General features: G+C 37.8%; 2 protein-coding genes across 2 annotated transcripts; both read left to right on the plus strand.

Annotated features, from left to right (window-relative positions):
* Positions 1-3,483: 3,483 nt before the first annotated feature.
* LOC109100921 (serine/threonine-protein kinase OSR1-like) lies at positions 3,484-13,315 on the plus strand. The gene is made up of 18 exons (XM_042718190.1): positions 3,484-3,769; positions 5,150-5,262; positions 6,152-6,260; positions 6,372-6,513; positions 6,622-6,677; positions 6,999-7,108; positions 7,189-7,290; positions 8,441-8,574; positions 8,657-8,705; positions 9,279-9,344; positions 9,426-9,548; positions 9,642-9,680; positions 9,763-9,864; positions 9,986-10,053; positions 10,683-10,735; positions 10,868-10,936; positions 11,019-11,083; positions 11,175-13,315. Exons 1-18 carry the CDS (start codon positions 3,700-3,702, stop codon positions 11,247-11,249), a joined length of 1,545 nt encoding a protein of 514 aa, XP_042574124.1. The 5' UTR covers positions 3,484-3,699; the 3' UTR covers positions 11,250-13,315.
* A 4,481-nt stretch (positions 13,316-17,796) lies between these two features.
* Positions 17,797-21,181, plus strand: slc22a13a (solute carrier family 22 member 13a). Its single transcript, XM_042718194.1, is given in 11 exon segments — positions 17,797-18,328; positions 18,537-18,640; positions 18,998-19,152; positions 19,399-19,567; positions 19,655-19,720; positions 19,722-19,773; positions 19,855-19,949; positions 20,058-20,272; positions 20,348-20,456; positions 20,545-20,752; positions 20,965-21,181. Coding segments are annotated over 11 exon segments (1,608 nt in total). The 5' UTR covers positions 17,797-17,953; the 3' UTR covers positions 21,025-21,181.
* The last annotated feature ends 878 nt before the right edge of the window (positions 21,182-22,059 follow it).

A 22,059-nucleotide genomic window follows, 5' to 3' on the forward strand; every position in this document is an offset into this window, starting at 1 on the left:
CTTGTCTTCCAGGCCAGCCCGTACCACCCCTTCTGCCCCTTGGTTATCTGATGTTCTACGCGAACATCGTTCTTAGCTTATAGCTGCTGAAAGGGTGTGGCGCAAATCCAATAACCTTAATGTGTATCAGTCGCTCCTCTCTTCCTTCTCTGCTAATGTTTCCACTGCTAAAAGGACATACTACCATAACAAACATAACACATTTTTTAAACATTTTCCTCACTACTTTGTCCTCCTCCTCCCCCTCCTGCATCAACTCTAATAGGTGACGACTTTCCCACGTTTTTCATTATTAAAATTAAAAACATCAGTGCACAATTTTCCACACCACAGTCCATCAAGCACATCTCACCAGCAAACCTACACTCATTCACATCCTTCTCTTCACTCTCTGAGGCAGAAGTCTCCAAACTTTCCTTTCTAATCATCATACTACTTGATCCTATTCCATCTCATCTCCTTCAAGCCATTTCTCCTGCAGTTGTACCTGCACTCACTCACATCATTAACATATCCCTCCACACTCGTATAACTCCACTACTTAAGAAACCCACCCTCAACCCAACTCTTTTAGAGAACTACAGACCAGTTTCCCTTCTTCCTTTCATTGCAAAAACACTTGAACGAGCTGTGTTCAACCAAGTCTCTGCCTTTCTCACACAGAACAACCTCCTTGACAGCAACCAATCTGGCTTCAGAAGTGGACATTCAACTGAGACTGCCTTGCTCTCAGTTGATGAAGCCCCAAGACTGGCAAGAGCGGATTCCAAATCTTCAATACTTATCTTGCTTGATCTGTCCGCTGCTTTTGACACTGTTAACCACCAAATCCTCCTGTCAACCCTACTGGCAAAGGGCATCTCAGGAACCGCACTCCAGTGGTTTGAGTCTTACCTATCAGATCCTTCGAAGTATCTTGGAGAGGTGAGGTGTCCAAGTCAACTGGGGTGCCTCGGGGCTCAGTTCTTGGATCACTTCTCTTCTCTGTCTACATGGCATCATTAGGTTCTGTTATTCAGATACATGGCTTTTCATACCACTGCTATGCTGATGACGCTCAACTCTACCTCTAATTCCATCCTGATGATCTGACGGTAACTGCTCGCATCTCAGCTTGTCTAACAGACATTTCTTGCTGGATGAAGGATAATCACCTTCAACACAACCTTGCCAAGACAGAACTGCTTGTGGTTCCAGCAAACCCATCCTTTCGTAACAATTTCACCATCCAGTTGGGCACATTAACCATAACTCCTTCAAAAACAGCCAGAAACCCTGGAGTTATGATTGATGATCAGCTAACTTTCTCAGACCACATTGCTAAAACTGTCCGGTCCTGCAGATTTGCTTTATTCAACATTAAGAAGATCAGGCCCTTTCTTTCGGAACATGCTGCACAACTCCTTGTTCAAGCTCTTGTTCTATCCAGGCTGGACTATTGCCCTCTAGAAGCTTGCATTCTGCAGGTGAACATCGCTTGATTGTGCCATCCCAAAGAAGCACAAAGTCACTTTTAAGGACTTTTAAATGAAATGATCCCTCCTGGTGGAATGACCTGCCCAACTCAATCCGAGCAGCTGAGTTCTTAGCCATCTTCAAGAATCGGCTTAAAACACATCTCTTCCATCTTTATTTGACCCTCTAACTTTAGCACTCACTATTCTAATTCTATTCTTAAAAAAAAAATCTAACTACCTTTCTATTCTTTTTCTATTCTATCTGTTTTCTTTTTATTTATTACATTATTTAAAAGCCCTTGCTACATGTACTGCGTTTAAGCTAACTGAGACTTGTTATAGCACTTGTATATCCTTGCTCTTTTGTTGATTTTGATTGCTTCCATTGTCTTCATTTGTAAGTCGCTTTGGATAAAAGCATCTGCTAAATGACTAAATGTAAATGTTTGTTTTTGTGTAAGTTGTTGTTTTGGTTTTGTAATATTGTTGTTTTAGAGTGTAACCCTGTCATTACTGTGTACTTTTTTTCTGCATTGTGTTAGATTTCTCAGAATTTTTGTGTTTTTTGTCGATTTCACATTAATTTCCTATGGTCCGTCATTTTTGACCAAAGACCACAAGTGTGACTTTTTTTTACGACCACTTATCCTGCTCGAATCATGCCCTCAATTTTTTTGTGTTCACATTACAAATACCATAAAATTCTCCAGGTTTCATACCATTCTGATGAAGGTGTGATTTTTAAAAATTCAAAACAGAAATTTTTTGGTCAAAAGTGACTGAAGAGCACCAGAGGGTTAAAAGAGTTTCTATTACATTGAAGTTTTTGTGGTTACCAGTGTGCTGAAGAGGAGTGCTTGTGGATAGGTTGATGGTGACAAGATAAATGCGTTCATTTTAGGCAGTGGCTGCACTTAGACTGATTTATTAGGTTATTTGTTAAACAAGATACATTTAGCATGTGCTGTGTTAGCTGTTGATTTGAACTGAAATAGATAAGATTAACTGGTTTCAAGGCCACTACTCAAATATTTGAAGCCACTTAAAATTTTATGCTACAAATTAAGTTTTCTAACTCAATGTAGTGTTAGACGAATATAATTTCATTAGTTGTCATAACTCAAAAACATTGATGCAAACATTTAATTTCTTCTAGAGCAAAAATATTTTTCATACCCAAATAAACACACACACATGTTGGGTTTCCATGTTTTATGGGGACATTCCATAAGCATAATAGTTTTTATACAAACTTCTATCACCCTACACCAACCCTACACCTAAGCCAACCCCTTACATGAAACTTTGTGCATTTTTAGGCTTTCAAAAAACTTCATTTTGTATGATTCATATGCTTGTCTCCTTGTAGAGATCAAAAAATGTCCCCACAAGGACAAGGATTTCAGATATTTCCATCTTTGTGGAGACATTTTCTCTCCATAATGTAGGGTCAACCAGGACCACACACACACACACACACACACATACACTGACAAAAAAAAAAATTCATATAAATAAAATATAATGTAGGGTCAACCAGGACCACACACATGCCTATTTCCCAATAAATCAATAAATCACACACACTCACACACACACACACACACACACACACACACACACACACACACACACACACACACACACACACACATATATAGACACACACACACATATGTATATATATATATATATATATATATATATATATATATACACACTATGTACAGTTTAATTTATTTTACTTTTTACTAATTTGTTTCTTTTACTTCTAATAGAACAGTATAGTTAAAAAGTTGAAATATTTAAAAATATTTTTGCACCACAAAGGTAAATCACATTTAACCAAGTAACTCTTTTTTTAACTGTAGCATTATTTTCTGTTTTGCAGTACAGTAAAAAGTTACAATAGTTACATACAAGGAATCATGTGAAGTATAACATTTTTAATGTGGACAGAGTGACTGAGGAGCTGTTCTCCCCGCTGACTCTGCGTCATAACCGGTAGGTGGCGTAACGTGACATAATTTAGGTCGCCTCCAAGATTTTGACACGAGGAAGAGCGTTTTTCGCCCAAGGCGGGGTCACCATCTCTGTAGGCAAAGTTTGGCTGTTGAGACTGAGAGCGGTCGGCAAGATCAGCATAAGTACATCGAGTCTAAATCCCGATCGTCCGTTTTCTATCGCTCGCGGCCGTGTGAGCGTCAGTGTAGCGTGCGGCTGACGCGATCTGACTGCAGTCATGTCCGAAGACCCGAGCTCTCAAACCTGGTCTATCGACAAGGATGACTATGAGCTACAGGAGGTGATCGGTGAGCTAAACCATCACACATCAGCATCCAGATCACATCAATGATCGCATAACGGAGATTAAGACATCCGTGTCATGATCTCTGGGGCCCAGACGCTCTGTGTTATTTCAGATCTCCATCAGTAATAGAGTCATCGCCACTGTAAGATGCTCAGGCTGTGTTAGCCATGCTAACTAGCCACCCGTCATGCCAGCAGACTCTAATGCTTTACGGACAATGGCTGATTTACTGATTGATTTCATCGTGATTTATATATGACATATGGGGAGCTTGGTGGTTAAAGAACCATTACATTTGACATCTTGCTGGCTAGTTAGGTGACAACCTGCTTCATATAGTGTTCATCCAGATATGCTGTTGTTTAGATGGAAGTTTGACGTTTTACAAGAACACTTTAACTAGCTATTTAACTTCTAAACGCATAACCAGAGCTGATTTGATTGTCCTGGGACATTTGCATTTGGTCTTTCAGCTCCCTTTTGCGAGGGAAGTTGTCATTAATCTGAAGGAAAGAGAAACATGAATATAAGGAAGTGTAATATAATCTGAAATGAATGCATAATAAAACATGACTCCATTTTTACATCAAATTCAGCCATTGAGGTACCATATAATAAACATTCCATTATATTGCTTAACCCTCATGTGTCATTTTAAAAAACGTTACACAGTGGTCCTTAGAGGACAAAAAAAAAAGCAGTGTCATAAAAATATTATATATTAAAAAATCACACTTTGAGTTTTTCCAACATCAGTCCTGATCAAAGCTACTAAAAATAAATTCATGTAACACTTTAATTGACAGATTGTTTACATAATGACATCAGTGTTTTAATGAAAAAAAGACATTCCTTGTTTTCCATATACTAAATGCTAAGTAGATTTTTATTATTATTATTATTATTATTATTGTAGTCTGTCAATGGGTGTGTCAGTTATTAACAACAACATTGGTTTTGATGTATTATTTTTTGTGCAGTTTTATTGAGTCCTGTAAAAGAAAACATATTAGTCTTTTTCCACTTTCACTGAGTTAGATTTTTATTACCAACATTCCTGATCATAACTACTTTGTGTAAAATAGATTTATAAAAGGAAATAAGGGTAAAATGTTAAAATTACAATAAAAATACACACTTTTGGCTAAATTTATGCTGTTACAACCAAAATTATAAAAAAAGGTCAAAATTAAAAATGTTCTTCCACACATATTTCATCTGTGGATTATAGATACTACGATTCTCTGCATCTCTCTTCTCTAATATATTATTAATACGTTATTTTACATGTAGAGTTTTGTTTGTATTACAAAATCAGTGATTCAAAAAATAAAAAAAACACATACACATTTTGTATCTTTTTTTTGGATCTGTTATATAGGGAGTGGAGCAACAGCTGTGGTCCAGGCAGCATATTGCAAACCCAGGAAAGAGAAGGTGGCCATTAAACGCATCAATCTGGAGAAATGCCAGACCAGCATGGATGAGCTCCTGGTAATGTCTGTTTACTGCTCATAAAATTAGACACACCACATAGAGGTATTTGATTAGGATGTCTCTGCTTTATCAGGTTGTTTATGGATGGTAGTTTAAATTTATATTGTTTTATTATAATTAAATGTGCATCGGACTAAAATGAATCTTTCCCGCATGTTTTTCTGCAATTACAGCATGTGAGATGAAATCTATATATTTCAAATTATAAATCGGTGCATTATGCAAATGTTATTTAAACCAATACAGATTAATTGAATCCTTTGGTAATTTAATAATTTAAGTTATTCTGCAAACTAAATCTACCAAAACAATTTTATTGTCTGTAGGCACAAATATTGACTGTCTGACAGTATTTCAGTTTCATTAGAAATTATGCAATATACATCTGACTCAGGGTCTGTCCCATTCACCTCAGTTAATGACCTTTTTGCCAAATGGCAGGGTCATGATGTAACTCGGGTCATGTGCAAGGCAGCCACATGTCTGTCAATCAGAGGAGGATTAAACTGGCACAGACACAAGGAAAGACTTTCTGGTTTGTGATTAAACTGTCACAGTTAGAATGGCCTATGAGACCAACTACACTTGTCTTTTTATGATGTAGAATAGGTTTAATTTAATTAATTTAGTTTGATGTACATTTGTATTTAAACATTTCTATTCACTGCAAGTCTAGGGTTATTACTCTTTCAGTTCTGTAGCATAAAACTCATGAATGGCAGCATCTAAGTATTTTGACCCAGAAGGATGTGGTTAAGCACTCATAGCGATCTGAATGGGATCTTTTGTTTGCAATTACTTACCATAATTGCCTTTTAGAAACCTCTGTTTATATTTAAAAGTTTACTGCTTCCTAACATTTTATTATTATATATTTATTTTTTAGAAAGAGATCCAGGCAATGAGCCAGTGTCATCACCCAAATATCGTGTCTTATTACACCTCCTTTGTGGTCAAGGATGAGCTTTGGCTGGTCATGAAGTTGCTCAGTGGTGGTCAGTCAGTTTAAAAGCTTGAATAAGTCTTGAATAACAATGGTTATAAATTGATCTTTTGAAAATAAAGTGCTACATAATGAAACCTCCTTTGATTCATGTCGGTTTCAGGCTCAGTTCTTGATTTTATTAAGTACATCATTTCCAAAGGGGAGCACAAATCGGGTGTCATGGATGAAGCCAGCATTGCCAGCATACTAAAAGAGGTGCTTGAAGGTCTCGATTATCTGCACAAAAATGGTCAGATTCACAGGTATATGAATGGTTTGGTGTCTTTAATTACATTTATGTGTGCTTCGTTTTCCATTCCTAACTTTGAGTGACTGAGCAATACACTGACCTGTACTTTTACTCTGTTAAGGGATGTGAAGGCTGGAAATATTCTTTTAGGAGAAGACGGCTCTGTTCAAATTGCAGGTGAAGTTTCACTGTCAATGCATTATATTTGTCTTCCGATTAAGTAATTAGCTAAGTAGTAGGGTTTAAATTTTAAATTTCCTTAGTGTTTATGTACTTTATGTGGAATGTTATACTTGGAGGGGAAAAAGTAAATTTTTTTTGTTGACGCAAACAGGAAAAAGGCAATATAATTTTGTTTGCTTTCAAAGTCTGGGAATGGCCTCTAGATGGACTAGGAAGGTTTTGATTTGATTATAGGTGGTGCTTGGCACGAAAAGCATATAATAAACAACATGGGTCAGACGATTGATAGTTTTGTCATCTGCTTTTCCCCCTGAGACTTTGGTGTTAGTGCCTTTTTAGCAACTGGTGGAGACATGACTAGAAACAAAGTGAGGAAGACGTTTGTAGGAACTCCATGCTGGATGGCGCCTGAAGTGATGGAGCAGGTTAGTGTTGTCCCACCTGTTGCTACTTTGCCTTTCATATATTTTGGAACCCGAATGCTAATGTGTTTGCTCAATCACAGGTTAGGGGTTATGATTTCAAAGCTGATATCTGGAGTTTCGGGATTACAGCTATTGAGCTGGCAACCGGGGCTGCTCCATATCACAAATATCCTCCAATGAAGGTAAGCAGCAAGTTACTGTTTGTGTTCAGTTCATGGAGAGTATGCTATGAAACCTGCCAAAGAAGTGATGAAGGAATGAATCGTAAAATCAGGAATTGAGTTGGCATTTTGCACTTTAGTTTCCGTTGGCATGAAGTCAGTGGGTTTTTTGAATGGGTTTTGGTTAAATGTTTTATTGGTGGTTAACACAAGCTTAAATTCATGTTTTATTCTGTTACATAAAATACATCAGTAATACCTCAGTCATTGTTTTCTAAGCTTTTATATGTGTTGAAAAAGGTGGTTGCTAACAAGTTGCTTAATAGGACCACAGAGGTTGGCTCATTACATCAAACAGGAAAACTTATCTACTCACTAGTCCTCTTTTACAACCTTGCTGTATTTATACTTCTGCTCATGCACTCTATTCTAACTAAACATTGCAGCTTGTAGATTTTAAATGAAGATAAAAAGATTTGTTAAAAGCTTAGTGCTGCTGACGTCGAGGTCATGCAACTTTGGTGTTGTTTGTTTATAGCCTAACTTTAACTTTTTACTTCTGCTGTTTTGTATTTAGGCTTCCAAATTCATAAAAAACTGTGTCTTGATGAACCAAATGTGTGAGAAGCACAATAATTCAGAAGCCTCTGTTAAAGGTGCTGTATGTAGGATTGACACCGAGTGGTTGAATTAGGTATTGCAGTTCAAATACCAAATATTGGAGAGGGTTTTTGTTCACCTGGCCCCTCCTCTTCAGACTTGATGCACATGCGGGTTGCCAAATGGATGACACCAACAGGAACAAGCACACTTGATGATGAATGAAATAAAATACGCTGTGTTTTCCGCCAACTGGCAACCTGGGGTGCCGAAATACAATTGGATAAATTGGCAGTGGATGGGTTTCATAAACCAAAACAGAGACTGACATTCCGGCCCGTTACACACATTTTCAAAAGAAGAATAACTGACTGTAGCATTGTTTTTCAGATAAACAAGTATGTTAACTTAGCATGTTTCTTAAATATCTGCAAAATGTTATGGTTTAGTAGAGTCAAAAACTTACATACATCACCTTTAATGTTTTTGTCTATACTTTGTCCACAGTAATGAATTGTCTTGGTCTTTCTTGATTTCTTCCTTTTTCACTTTTTTTTTTTTTTTGGTTTAGGTTCTCATGTTAACCTTGCAGAATGACCCTCCTTGTCTAGAGACTGGAGTTACAGATAAAGAGATGGTTAAAAAATACGGCAAATCTTTTCGGAAGATGATCTCCTTGTGCCTCCAGAAGGATCCAGAAAAACGGTAGCGCATGTCTGAAGTTCTCTGATTCTATCGAGACCAACCGTTGTTGGTCCGATTATAAATTGTCAATGTTTTTCAACAGTCCTACAGCTGCTGAACTCTTAAAACACAAGTTCTTCACAAAAGCCAAGGTGAGATACTGTAACCCGAATTTGTAAAGTACAGAGAATGACAAGAGTAGTGACGTTTTTTTATTCATTTACTGGTAATCTAAGTGCATAAATGTGTGGTCTATGTAATTGCTGCTTCCAGTAGGCAAAATTATTTTGTTTGGCTACAGTGGTTGTCGCCTAAACATTTCCAAGCCACTGGTCCAGCTTGGCTGGTTTACTGCAGCAAATACTCAGGATTAGAGTTTCTAAAGGCCATTTCCTGCTCATGGGACGCAGCCCATATTGTAACAAACGCAGTGCTGCCTCAGCAGACTTTCATTCCTAGTGGCTCAGTAACACTGTAGTCTGTGCGTAAACAGAGAGGCCTGTACGCCACTGCAGTGCTACATTACGACCCACAGAGGATGCTGTCTCTCTCAAATGTATTTTTAGAATAGTATAACCTGATTTCACAGTTTTAACCAAAATATTACATTTGTGGAATAATTCATAATATATAGTAATGGAATATAATGAGTATATTTAGAACTCATTTTCTTGCTTGTAGCTTACTACGAAAGTTGAATTTGATTCCTCACAATTTCTTTACAGAACAATGAATACTTGAAAGAAAAATTGCTGGACAGGGCGCCAACAATAGGAGAGAGATCAAGGAAGGTGGGTGAGAAATTTACTGACAAATATTACACAGTCATTTTAGTAGCTGTGCTTCAAGCATTTTGTTGTTTATGTAAACAGGTGCGAAGGGTTCCGGGCTCCAGCGGTCGACTGCACAAGACTGAGGATGGAGAGTGGGAATGGAGTGATGATGAGCTGGACGTGGAGAGTGAGGAAGGAAAGGCTGCAGTGGCCGCTTTACGGGTACACACTCATCTGCTGCATCGTTACCAAAGTCTGCTTTATTTTAGTCTGTGGATTTGAATAAAGCAAGTCTTTTAAATGCTCTTTTTTTAGTCACCAAGAGTAAAGGATGAGGCTGTGCAAAATGCAGAGGTGAGCGTTCAGTTCCATTTCCCACTTTTTGAGTTACCTCAAAGCCATTCTCTAGAAAATCTTGTTTCTGCCTCTTTCAAAGATCTTTCCAGCGGATCCATCAAGCTTCCTGCAGCCAGCAGCTGAAGTGCCACATGCTGCAGATGACACTGCCACGATATCAGCGTCTTCTCCAGGCTCCCAGGTGAGCTCTGCTTTGATGAGTCACATGTGTGACAACAGTATCAGCAGTGAGAATGACTAAACAAGTGGACTTGGTTCATAATGTAGGTTTGACTTCAGATCTTAAAATTGTATCCCTGCAGGCTGGTGGACCTACTACGACAGGGCAAGACTCAGCCAAAACCCCCATCAGCCTGGTTCTAAGATTAAGGTATTTTTCATTAGAATCACTTACTGCTGACCATCAATCAAAAACAGCTGTTTCCTTTTTCTTTCTTTTTTATAACCAAATAGATCTGGTAGGTTAAAGTTAACCATACTGTTGAGGACAGTTGCATTTGTTCCACAAGATTTTGGGGTGAAACTGATATAATGGCTCTTTTTCTTTTCGTTTATAACTGAAAATTAGAAAGATTTTTAGAGTGATGCACATTGGTGCAGGATTGAAAGACAGGGCTTTACAGTGTTGTTATTGTTAACTAAAACAAAAAAATATATTTTCATTAATTGAAATAGAGCTGAAATCATATGCAACTTAAATCTTATATGGAAAACTTGCACACAAATTAGAAATGTTTCCTTAGCAACTAACTGAAATCAAATTACTAAAATTAAAATCAAATCATATTAAAAAGCTTAATTAAAATGTTAAAAGTCAAATAAAAAAATAAAAGCACATAACACAATTACTAAAACTAAAAATATAAAAAGATAGCAGTATCAGTATATAAAAAAAAAAACTAAAATAACATGTTAGTTCTGCAATAAAATCAAAATGTCTTCTGATTTTGTTCAACTGTTTCACGCGACTTTTTTTTTATCGATTTATTTTAACAACAGGAATGCAAAGAAAGAGCTGAATGATATCAGATTTGAGTTCATGCCTGGGAGAGGTTTGTGAAGTTTGCTGTTCACTTGACTAAATATCTCTCCGTTTCTTGGTCATTTCTAATCACACAAGTTGACAAATTGTAATCTCGATCACAAAGCTTGTAAAATGTGTATAACTTATCTTCTATATCCAGACACAGCTGATGGAGTGTCTCAGGAGCTTGTGTCTGCAGGATTGGTGGATGGGAGAGACTTAGTCATTGGTGAGTTTGTCGAGATAAAAATAAAATTGTTGCCCCACACTAAAAAGACAAAAGTTGAAAATAACTTGCATTCATTTTTTAGTTGCAGCCAATTTGCAGAAAATCGTAGATGATCCACAAACCCACAAAAATGTCACTTTCAAGTTGGTAAGTCATTAGATTATGCGATGCAGTGGTCAGTTACTCACCGGAGGTGTTGTTTTATATTTAGCTCTATGTTTATTTTTCTTCCGTTTAGGCATCGGGAGTGGACAGCTCTGAAATTCCAGACGACGTTAAACTAATGGGATTTGCTCAGCTGAGTATAAGTTAAAATAGTATTACCAGCAACGGGGGGAAAAAAGAAAGAAAGAAAAAAAAAACAGACTTGTTTGCACAACAGTGCATTGTAAATGCTTTCATTGGCCTAAAGAAACCACTACTGCCAAAGAGACAGAAGGAACCTGACTCCACATAGGATTAACAAATGTTGAATAGGACTGCATCCGAGTTCTTCATAGGAGCGCACCTCAGATGTTTACAGTATTCATGTATGTTCTGTTTTCGGTTGCTTTAAACATTTGCACAATCTGAACCAACTCCTAATACTGGTAGATGTCAAAAGAATGCCTTACTTTGGATAGTACTACTGAATTTACCACCAAGTAAAGTAGACAGTAGCTGTGGATCTCATCTGTGAAATGAATGAGTGACTGTGTGTGCTTTCAGCTGTGTACCTCAAAGGAAGGCGGAGGGGAGGATTGTCATTCAATAGCATTTAAGGGTGCATGTTGGCACCGCTATAAAGTCAGCTGTTCTCTGCAATGTGGTGCATCATGTTGGAGCGATCAGCATTGTATGGTTTTACAGTAAACATGGGAGTCACGTCACCCACAACCCCGTCAGACATGATGTTTCACCGTTACACCCCCGTGCACTGCGCCTCACGGTTACACGTTTCAGCTGCTTTCTCACTATCGGGACACATTCCCATTGTTTTGCATGGGCTAATGCCAGACTGCACAAATGATTTTTACCTTACGATATGCTGATCATTTTGCTCTCGCTAAATTTTGGCAGCTTTCTGTGAAAACAGGAGGTGGAAGAGAGATGAAATGAGATATTGAGCTTGTTAAAAAAACGTGAATGAGAAGAATTTGAGTTCTTTTAAACCAATTGATATCCAATTTGCGAAGGATGTATATGCTGTTGTTTCAGAAAACAATTGAAATTCTCTGGAAATTGTGCGTTTCAATTTATATTGCAAAGAGGTTTATGCAATTTTGTGGATTGAGCATAATGTTACAAGTTTAATTTACATGCATATCTGTTTAGTATAGAGGCAGCTGTTTGGATAGTGTTCTAGACTTTTTTTTTTTTTGAAGGAAATTCCAGTGTTTGCAAGGCGGCAAAAAAGAATAGCATTAACATTTTGGTAAAATCAAATTACCACTGATAGTTACATTTTGAATTCTCAATATTCAACACATTTTTAAAGTTCTCAATCTATAAAAACATCTGCAAAACAAAGTTGGAAGGGAGTCTATACGTGGAACTAGAGATGTATAGAGAAATGGATAAACAATATACATTGCTTGCCTTGCTTGCACTGTTAATAAAGTTAAAAACCAGTGAAGCCTGGGACACAGTCACTGACCAGCAAGAAACAAAAGAAAAGTGACTTCGGGACTCATCCTGTGTCCAAGTAATATTGGCAATAGGATCCATTGGATTTGAATTCGTGGGCCTGTTTGTATCATTGTAAATATTTAAGTTCATTACATTTCATCTTGTTTAATATCATCTTAGTTTTAAGTTAGTATACTGATGTCTGATTCCATGTTTAGGCAGAAAATGTGTTCACATGCAACTTGTATTGTCTTTTCCCTTAAAAAAAAAACAAAAAAAAAAACATGGTCATATTGCCAGTGATTTTGGCAATAACCATTTTTTTTTTTTTTTTTTAAACCTTTTTGCTGGACTTTTAATTTTGTTAATTTCATCGTCTTCTTACTTAGGATCTACACTCCACTTTTTTAATTTTTCCAGTTATTTTCTCTCCTTGGCTTCCAACAAGCAGTACATTTTAAGATGGGTTTAAAAGCGATTAATTGTAGACGTGGTCGGTGATTCATTTGCTGCCACTTTCACACTTGTGTGTATGTGCAAATGACTGTTGATTTTTCATTTTAAAATATATTTAGTGTGAATACAACAATGAATGTGGGAGGGGCATCTTAACGAGTACTTGATCAAGAAAAAAAGTCATGTAAATAATCAAATTGGTGTTGTTTATATATAATATAAACAGTATACATACTGTTCACAGTTGGCCTTTCCATGGAGTGGACGTGGTGGTTTGTCTGATGACTTATTGTTGGCCTCTTTGTGTTTACAGTTTGGTTTGTCTGATGACTTATTGTTGGCCTCTTTGTGTTTACAGTTGAAAAGTTTATGCATTTGTGTTTTATTGTTGTTGGATTTGTTGGTGAGATGTATTGGATTGTGTTCTTTTGGTTTTTTGTGTTTTTGAATTGATGTTTTTGTTCTTTGTTTTTTGTGTGTGTATATCTCCGAAAAACAAAGCTTAAACACTTGGGAAGCTTAAACACAATGATTTGATGGCCCTGTCATGATTATCTAAAGCCTCAAATATTTCCCCTTTTCTCTTGTAAGACACTTGCTTTATTTTTAGATAGTGTTATTTGATGAAAATGTTATTCTTGTTTTGTTTTGTAGGTTTAATTAATATTGTTTTTTGTTGTTTGTAGTTTTTATTAATGATTATTGTTATTTTTATTTTTTGTGTTTTTTATGAATAATGAGATATTGTTTTTTGTTATCTCTACATGCTCATATTTCCTACATTTTAGTGTCTTAAGTTTTTTCATGTTTTTATCTAATTGAACTTCAAGGAATGAATTGTCACGACACAATATCAATGGAGGTATTACTATCACTCTCAGTATGTTGTGTTAAGGACAATGGTAGAACACTGTAGAGTATTTCACTTTTTGGGGGGATTTTCAGTGCATGTGTACCCAATTATTTTTAATAATAATCAATAAAGAATGAAATTGACATTTCCCTGCAGCCTTGTCTAATAGTGAATTGCATGATGTTGATTTTTTGTGCATGTGTACCCAATTATTTTTAATAATAATCAATAGGCCCGCAGCAAACACTAAACATCTCGCCCGTCGTAACTGCCGCCGAAAAACGGGAAAAAAAGATGTTTAATGTGCAGCTAAGAATACTCTACATAATGTGCTTAATAACAACTTTGAAGGGGACCCTGAAGAAGCCCGCAAATCTGGCAAAATATACATACAACAATGGCGCACCTATGACCCGGCGTCTCACCTGGTAGGAAACAAACCCGGAGAAGTTCGGTGGATTTGCCCGGCGTCTTTCCGATGAGGATGGTTGCGGTTTGAGGCAGAAGAAAGAGCTTTCCGAAAAACCCTAGACACAAAGCTGATCGACGATTTATAACATATACTGGTCAAGTCACAAAGTGGAATATAAACTCATGGCGATCCTAACGGAATATACATAAAAATGGCACGTTTTCTGCGCATAATCGAAACGGAAGACCTTACGGAATACCTCTTCTTAAATACACAGTGAGGATTCTCAACAAACTGCCGAATACTGACAACCCCCAACAGACAGAACACCGGAGGCTCTGGACAGAGTGGATAGAGAAAAACAGTTCCGCTTTATGCGCGAGGTCATTCAACCAGCGCTCCAACAGAACAACGAGAACGCAGCAGAAAAGGCTCCCCAGAAAGGTAAGCCGCGATGAAATTGCATATCTCTGGAATAAACAACAGGACTAAAGCTATTAGAGTCATTCTTAATAACAGTACCTTCACAGAACCTCTGCCAGCATGAATGATACAGAGCGAGTTTATAAATATTACTGCGATAAAAACCAAAGTGAACGCCTCGCCACGCCCCCTTGGCTAGATGCGCTAGAGCTAAATCCCCTACTGAAACACCGAATACCTCACTGTTTACATCTCAGGAGGTTTTAAGGGTGATTGAAAGCCTACCAAACAACAAGGCGTGTGGATCTGATGGCGTTACATATGAAACAACTTAAATCCACAAAACAATGGACATTACGGCACTAACGCGCAAATATTCTTGTTTGTATGACCAATGAGAAAATACCAGATTCGTGGAAAGGAGCTCTTATTCACAGAATTCCGAAAAAAGATAATATACCTGACAACCCCAGCAACATGGAGAGACATATCTTTACTCCCTACTATTTATAAAGTTCTTATGAAATGTATTTTGAAACCGAATCCTGGCCATGGCTCTGCGAAATGAAACTACTGTCGGAAAAGCAAAAAAGCTTATATCAATCGTCAAGGCATGAACGAGCATGTTTTCTGCCTGAAAACAGCTCGATGATTTTTAAGCATGAATCCACCAAGTTTTATGCAGTTTTTCTAGACATTGGTTCCGTGATGCATTCGGCTCATTGCGCGTTATGATTAAATCTTTAGATGAAATTAACATACCTACACTGTATATTAACATAATTAAGGATATCTACAGAAAACTCCCTTTATCCATGACTAGACCAATCCAACTAAGAACTGGCATCAAGACAGGCTGCCCATGGAGCGCAGCAGTAAACTTTTATCTAGCCCTTAACCAGTGGCTCAAATGGCTGTGCCTCTGCTCCTCCTCGCATATCAGATCGCCAAACCCTGTCCAGTCGCCTATGCAGATGATGTTCAGGTGTCATCCAGGGATGAGAAAGTGATTAAAACCATGCTCTCTCATACTGATAAATTCATGCGGTGGTCCGGACTAGAGGGTGAAAAAAACACCAAGTGTTTGTTTTACGAGAGACGCAGTGGGTTGTGTGTTTGTGTGTGTGTGTGTGTGTGTGTCTGTGTGCTTCTGTGTTACCCTTGGGCAATGAAATTAAAGTGTATGCGCGCCATGAAAACTTACTGCTATCTCGGACAACGGTTTAACATCAAGAGCAAATACACGAACTTAGCAGTGAAATACTGCACAAGACTGGACATGGTGGACTCATCCCCTCTCCCTGTTGCAATGAAGCTACAGGCCATAAGAGAGATTGCCCTTTCCAAAATACAGCATCTCTTCGCAAACATACATATTCCTAAATGCATCTTAAACGAGCTGAATAATAAGACTGTAAGCTTGGCAAGACGCTGGATAGGACTAAATACACACTCGACAAGAGACGTGCTGTTCCACAGGTCCAGAGAGGGAGGGCTGGGCGTCCCTCACATAGAGTGGGTATATACTGCTGCCGCCAGAATAAGCAACCTGTTAAGGATGTAAATAATGATGGACGCAGCTGTGCGTGAGCTTGCCCGAGCCTCACTTTTTACTAATCTAGGGAAACGCAAGGTCCCTCTTTGTATATTAGATGACGCCAGCTTCCTTGGGTTCAGAAAGAAAACCCAGTGGAAATTGGACAACACTAATACACCAGGCTTTCGGTGTGCGCTCGGACTGGCTGGACCTGCAGACCTCTGTAACCGTGCAAACATCCACTGCGCTGGAGGAACACATGCAGGACAGTCGGTGGAAGCCAATGAAGAACATCTGCACGGATCCCCAACCATCACGGCAGAGGGCAAACATTACAACTGATGACAACATTCAATGATACTCTTGATACTCAAAACATCAGAAGGACAATAATCGAACCACTTTCACTCGTATGATACAACACTGGACAGGCCTACGCCTACAAGGACAATTGGCCTGCCTGCCCTGTGCTGACCAGAACCTATCACACACAGTTTTGAAAAAACACAGCCCTACAAGACGAACATTTACAGATTTACAATTAAAGCTCGTCTTCAGGTACTACCAACAAAGTCCAATTTTAGCAATCTGGTTTCCATCTGCACATGAGCCGTTTTTGCCTGCAACATTACAGCCGGCAAAGAGAGACGATCGCGCACATCCTTAACGGCTGCTCTGCCTATAAAGGACTGTACATCGCGCGCCCACGACCGTATCGTTGCACTCTCAGCGAAGGAGCTCAGAGACAATGTCAGCCATACCACAATCCACTGTAACGAAAAGATCAAGGACAGACTGGTTCCCTCTTTCACATGAACAGTGCGTTACATTGGAAACTGCTACAAATCACTTACCAAATACACCGGATATATTTGTAATTAATGAACACACCAAAGCTGTTACAATAATAGAAATCGGTTGCTCTTTTGATGCCTACATGGACAACTGCTATGCTTCAAAACTGTTGAAATACCAACCATGGTACAATGTTTTTTAATAACTTTGGCTACTCTTGTAAAGTCATTGCCCTCATTTTTGGTAGTTTAGGCCATGTGCACAAGTTGTGTGTAAGAGGCCTGCAGATCTGTGGACTACATAAGAACAAGGCCAAAAAACTGACGAGATATTGCTCTGTATCAGCAGTAATCGGTAGCCTCTTCATATGGAGGCGCAGGTGCCACCTTTACCCTTAATGTGCAAAATGGACTGAGATATTGGCTGGTGTTGTACATCTTTTTGTCAAATTTGGATTAAGTCATGATATATGCTTATCTTTTAATCCAAATAAAGAATTTATGTGTGTTTGTGTGTGTATATATATATATATATATATATATATATATATATATATATATATATATATATGTATGTATGTATGATTATTGAAGTAAATAGATCATAGAAGTATTTTTTACAAGAAAATGTAAAAAATGTTAATTACATGTTTTTAAAATTTACACGCAAGTGAAAATTGTTTTGCTGCCACATTTTTGTAAATACATGCATAGATAGACATACAAATATACACACACACACACATAATCTCCCTGTCTGAAAAAACAAACAAACATTTGACTGTTGACCCATTCTCCGCAATAACATGTCCATTGTTCTCTGTATATATGACTTTCCGAGACATATTCACATGATTATGCAGTTAAACATTAATTTGCTTTGTTTTCTAGTAGTACTTCTCAAGCTTTCTTGGGTTGTTTCTTCTGGACCACCATGGCTGATTTTGGGGAGATTTTAGAAGCTGTAGGAGACTTTGGGCTTTTCCAAAAGCTTCTCTTGTTTGCTTTGTGCTTTCCAAATCTCATTCTGCCTTTTCAGTTATCCAGCCTTGTCTTCAACCACGCAGACACAAACCACCATTGCAACATTGACTGGATCCTTCAGGTGGGTCCCAATCTGACGAAGGAAGAGCAGCTCAATCTGACTCTGCCCAGGCTCCCGGATGGCTCGTTCAGTCCCTGTCAGATGTATGTGCCCGTGGATTGGGATCTGTCTGCTATCCAGGAATACGGCCTAAACAAAACCACCACTTGCACTGATGGATGGGTGCATAATGATACCATTTATGAGGCAACTATTGTCACCGATGTAAGTACTAACACTGGTGTGTTTCAAATAAACATGTTGAAAAGGTAACTTGGGTTTAGTTACCCATCATTTGGAAAACATTTGACTTGTGGTCACACTACAATGTAATTTAACTACCATGTGTTTTAATGACCTCACTTTGAGCTGGTTTAGGGAACAATATGCTGTTTCCTTCATAAATGCCTGACGTTTTTGTGATGTTTTGCAGTTCGATCTTGTATGTGACAATGTAAATTTGTTTCGGGGAGCACAGACAATATTCCTCGCTGGGGTACTAGTTGGAGCTGTACTTTTTGGGCCCTTTTCAGAATCGTAAGTGCTAAAAAATCGATAAATAATAAAATTTGGATTAAGGTTAGTTGTTTGCAGTTATGTATAAGTTACTGTCATCATTATAGTTAGTACATGTAATGCTTAACAAGGGCACTGTAAATTGTAGTATTGTATTGCACTTGTAAATTATATTATGATAAATATGATTATAATATAATAGACACTTACATAGAAATGTAGTCCATCTGATGTCTGACATGAAAAATGAAATCATATCATGTTTTCAGCATATAGAAAAGATTTAATTTCATGCATGATGTCATCAATAGTCCTCTATTAAATTACATATATTTTTTCTTGTCTTTCTCTCTCTCTCTCTTTTTTAAATGAACTCAAGTTTGGTCGCAAGCGAGCTACACAGATACCTATGGTGCTCATGCTAATATTCACAGTCGTGACTGGTCTTGCTCCAAACTTTTATGTGTACCTTGCATCACAGTTCATTGTTGGTATTGCTCTTGGAGGATTTCGGATCAACAGCATTATCCTTGGTATGAGACAAAATTTAGCATCATCACTGGCTATCAGCAGATTGAATATTCAATGTGAAATATCAGCTAGCTGATCAGCTTACTAAAATATGCACAGAATATTTTTAGACTTTCATTTTGCGTCATCAAAAAATCAGTTGAAAGATCTTGTGTAAGACTGCATGGGCTATATATTATGTGAGCTGTTTTTCATCATTCTAATTCCTATAATGTGTGTTTATCACAATGTTTTCATCCTCACTGTAGCCACCGAGTGGATTGGAGTCGCTCAGAGATCCTATGCAGCCTGTCTGAGTCAAGTCCTGGCCGCTTTGGGCCAGGTCATGTTTCTTGCCGTTGTTTATTATGTCAGGGACTGGAGACTGGACCAGTTTATAATGTCTGGACCACTTGCATTTGTGGTCATCTACATATGGTATGTGTGTTCTTGTTTAAAACCACTTAAGTGCAGTTCAGTAACTTTGCAAGTGAATGAAATCATTTGATATACACACCAATATAGGTTTATTCCAGAGTCTGCCAGATGGCTTCTTGTTCGCGGAAGAACTAAAGATGCTGAAGAACTCATTCAGAGCAGCGGCGATCAACAAACGTACAGTTCCAGACTCATTAGTGGAGAAGGTGGAGATATATTTCACTAATTAACACTCGGACAGGCCCATTTTTCGTAAATGACACAATATGAATAACATCTTTTGTTAGGTCCTAAATGAAAAGCCTGTTGAAAGGGGAGGTATCAAAACCCTTTTTGCTTCCCATGTGCTCAGGAAATATTTCTTAACCATTACTTTTGCGTGGTGAGTTGATTCACAAAGAAACTTTTGTTTTCAAACTTCTTTCCCTGAACTATTCAGGGTTCAGTTCATATCAAAATTTGAATGGCGCTCTATATTTTTTATATTCAGGTGTGCACTAAACCTAGCGTACTACAGCCTATCTCTGAATGTGGGGAAGTTTGGCCTTAATATTTTTCTCAATCAACTCATATTCGGCCTCTCTGAGATTCCTGTCCACTTCCTCTGCATGTGGTCTTTGGAAACGGCTGGAAGGAAGGTCTCTCTGATGGGTGCCCTCATAGTAGGAGGGTCCCTCTGTCTCCTGACACTTGCGGTTCCACAAAGTAAAACCTTTTCCTTATGTAACACACTGTAACATACAAAGAATCGGCACTTGACTATGTGATGTCCTTCTTAAGGTAATTTCATCGCCATTGCTGCTCTTGCCACTTGTGGAAGATTTCTCATGAATGGCGCAGGCAGTATTTGCAACGTTTATATTCAAGAACTCTTCCCCACCTCCATTCGGTAAGCATGACCGTGTTGTTTTCCGTAGTTATGAATAAGACTGTTGTTTTTAAGGCAGTTATGTAATAATCCACTTGTTGATTTCCAGTCAGACAGCCATGGGCCTGGGCTCCACTGCTGCACGAGTCGCAAGTATGTTGGCTCCTGTGGTGAACATGCTGGAGGTCTACCACTTCACTATTCCCACTCTGGTGTTAGGCAGCCTGGCACTAGCAAGTGGGATAATGGCCTTCCTGCTTCCTGAGACCAGACGCACTGAGCTGCCTGGTTCAACAGAGGAGGCAGAGGGCAAGAGGTACATGTACTATTACACTGAAAAAGTTTTCAAAACCGGCAAATACTTATATTTAGTGAAATTCTGCTGATGAAAGTGATTTTTGCAGTGTCGACATTCAGTGTTCAGTTGCTTGACTCTGTAATACTTAAGTTACACATTAAGCCTCTTAAGTATTATACATTTTTTACATTTTGTCAAGAGAAAATAACACTCTATCCCTCTTTCTCAAAACAACCAAAAATGGCTTACTCTGGACCTGGAGACTGTGAAGACATAGCAACCAAGTTATAACCTTGTCTTTGTGGCTAGTGTTATTATTCTGTTTAACGGTTTACATTGTAGTGATATGTAGAAATAACAATCAGATTTAATTTCTGCAGTTTAACAAAAAGATGAGTGGATTCAGTCTTCTATATGTAAAATAATATGCAATAAACCTCATTTGAATTATTGTTTTATTTTTTATGACCCAATTATTTAATTTTTTTTGGATGAACATAGTCATTACATTGGTTCATGATCAACATTAACATGATGCATTTCTTGCAGATATTTTTATGGATTATATAAAGACTACATGGATTATTGAAGTAAACTTTGCTAAATAAACCTCTTCTTCCCCTATGTCACAGAACTATTAGTCATAGCAGACAAAATTTTTTACTGATTAATACAAAGTACAAAAAAGTTAGTCTGATTTAACCGAACAACCTCTGTAGAATCACAATGAATCTGTCAAATACTAACTTTTTTTTAATCTAAAAACATTTTTAAGTAACACTACATTAGATATTGACACTTGTATTAATATTCATTGATTAATTATTCAGATCTAAAAAAGTAACACATTATATAAGAATACTTTAACTTAAATATACATTGATTAATTAATCAAATGTCAGTAATAAAATCTGTGAATTGTACTGAATAGTACCGCAAAGGCAAATCATTATACCTGCTTATTTAAATATAAGATTTGAATCTTTTTTTTGTGTGTGTAATGAACAATGGCACTGACACTACCCCAAAAAGTCAGACATCCAGTCATTTTCAGGCTTTTGCTGCAGCACAGCGCTGGTGTCAGGGTTTGTTGGATTTAGTACGGAGAGGGCATCCTGTTCTGGCTCTGGAGACATGGCAGGAACGGATGAAAATATGTCATCTGGAAATAAGTTGCTCGCTTTTGTCTCTGCAGCCTCACCGTGACTCTCTAACCCAGTGAAATCGTCAAATGGGTTTGCAGTTATTTGTGTTGTTTCTACACTGAATGTATTTGTAATAACACTTCCAAAGATGTCATTTGGGAAGGGATCAGCACTCATGTGA

This window comes from Cyprinus carpio, chromosome B2, assembly GCF_018340385.1.
Source record: "Cyprinus carpio isolate SPL01 chromosome B2, ASM1834038v1, whole genome shotgun sequence".
NCBI lineage: Eukaryota > Metazoa > Chordata > Actinopteri > Cypriniformes > Cyprinidae > Cyprinus > Cyprinus carpio.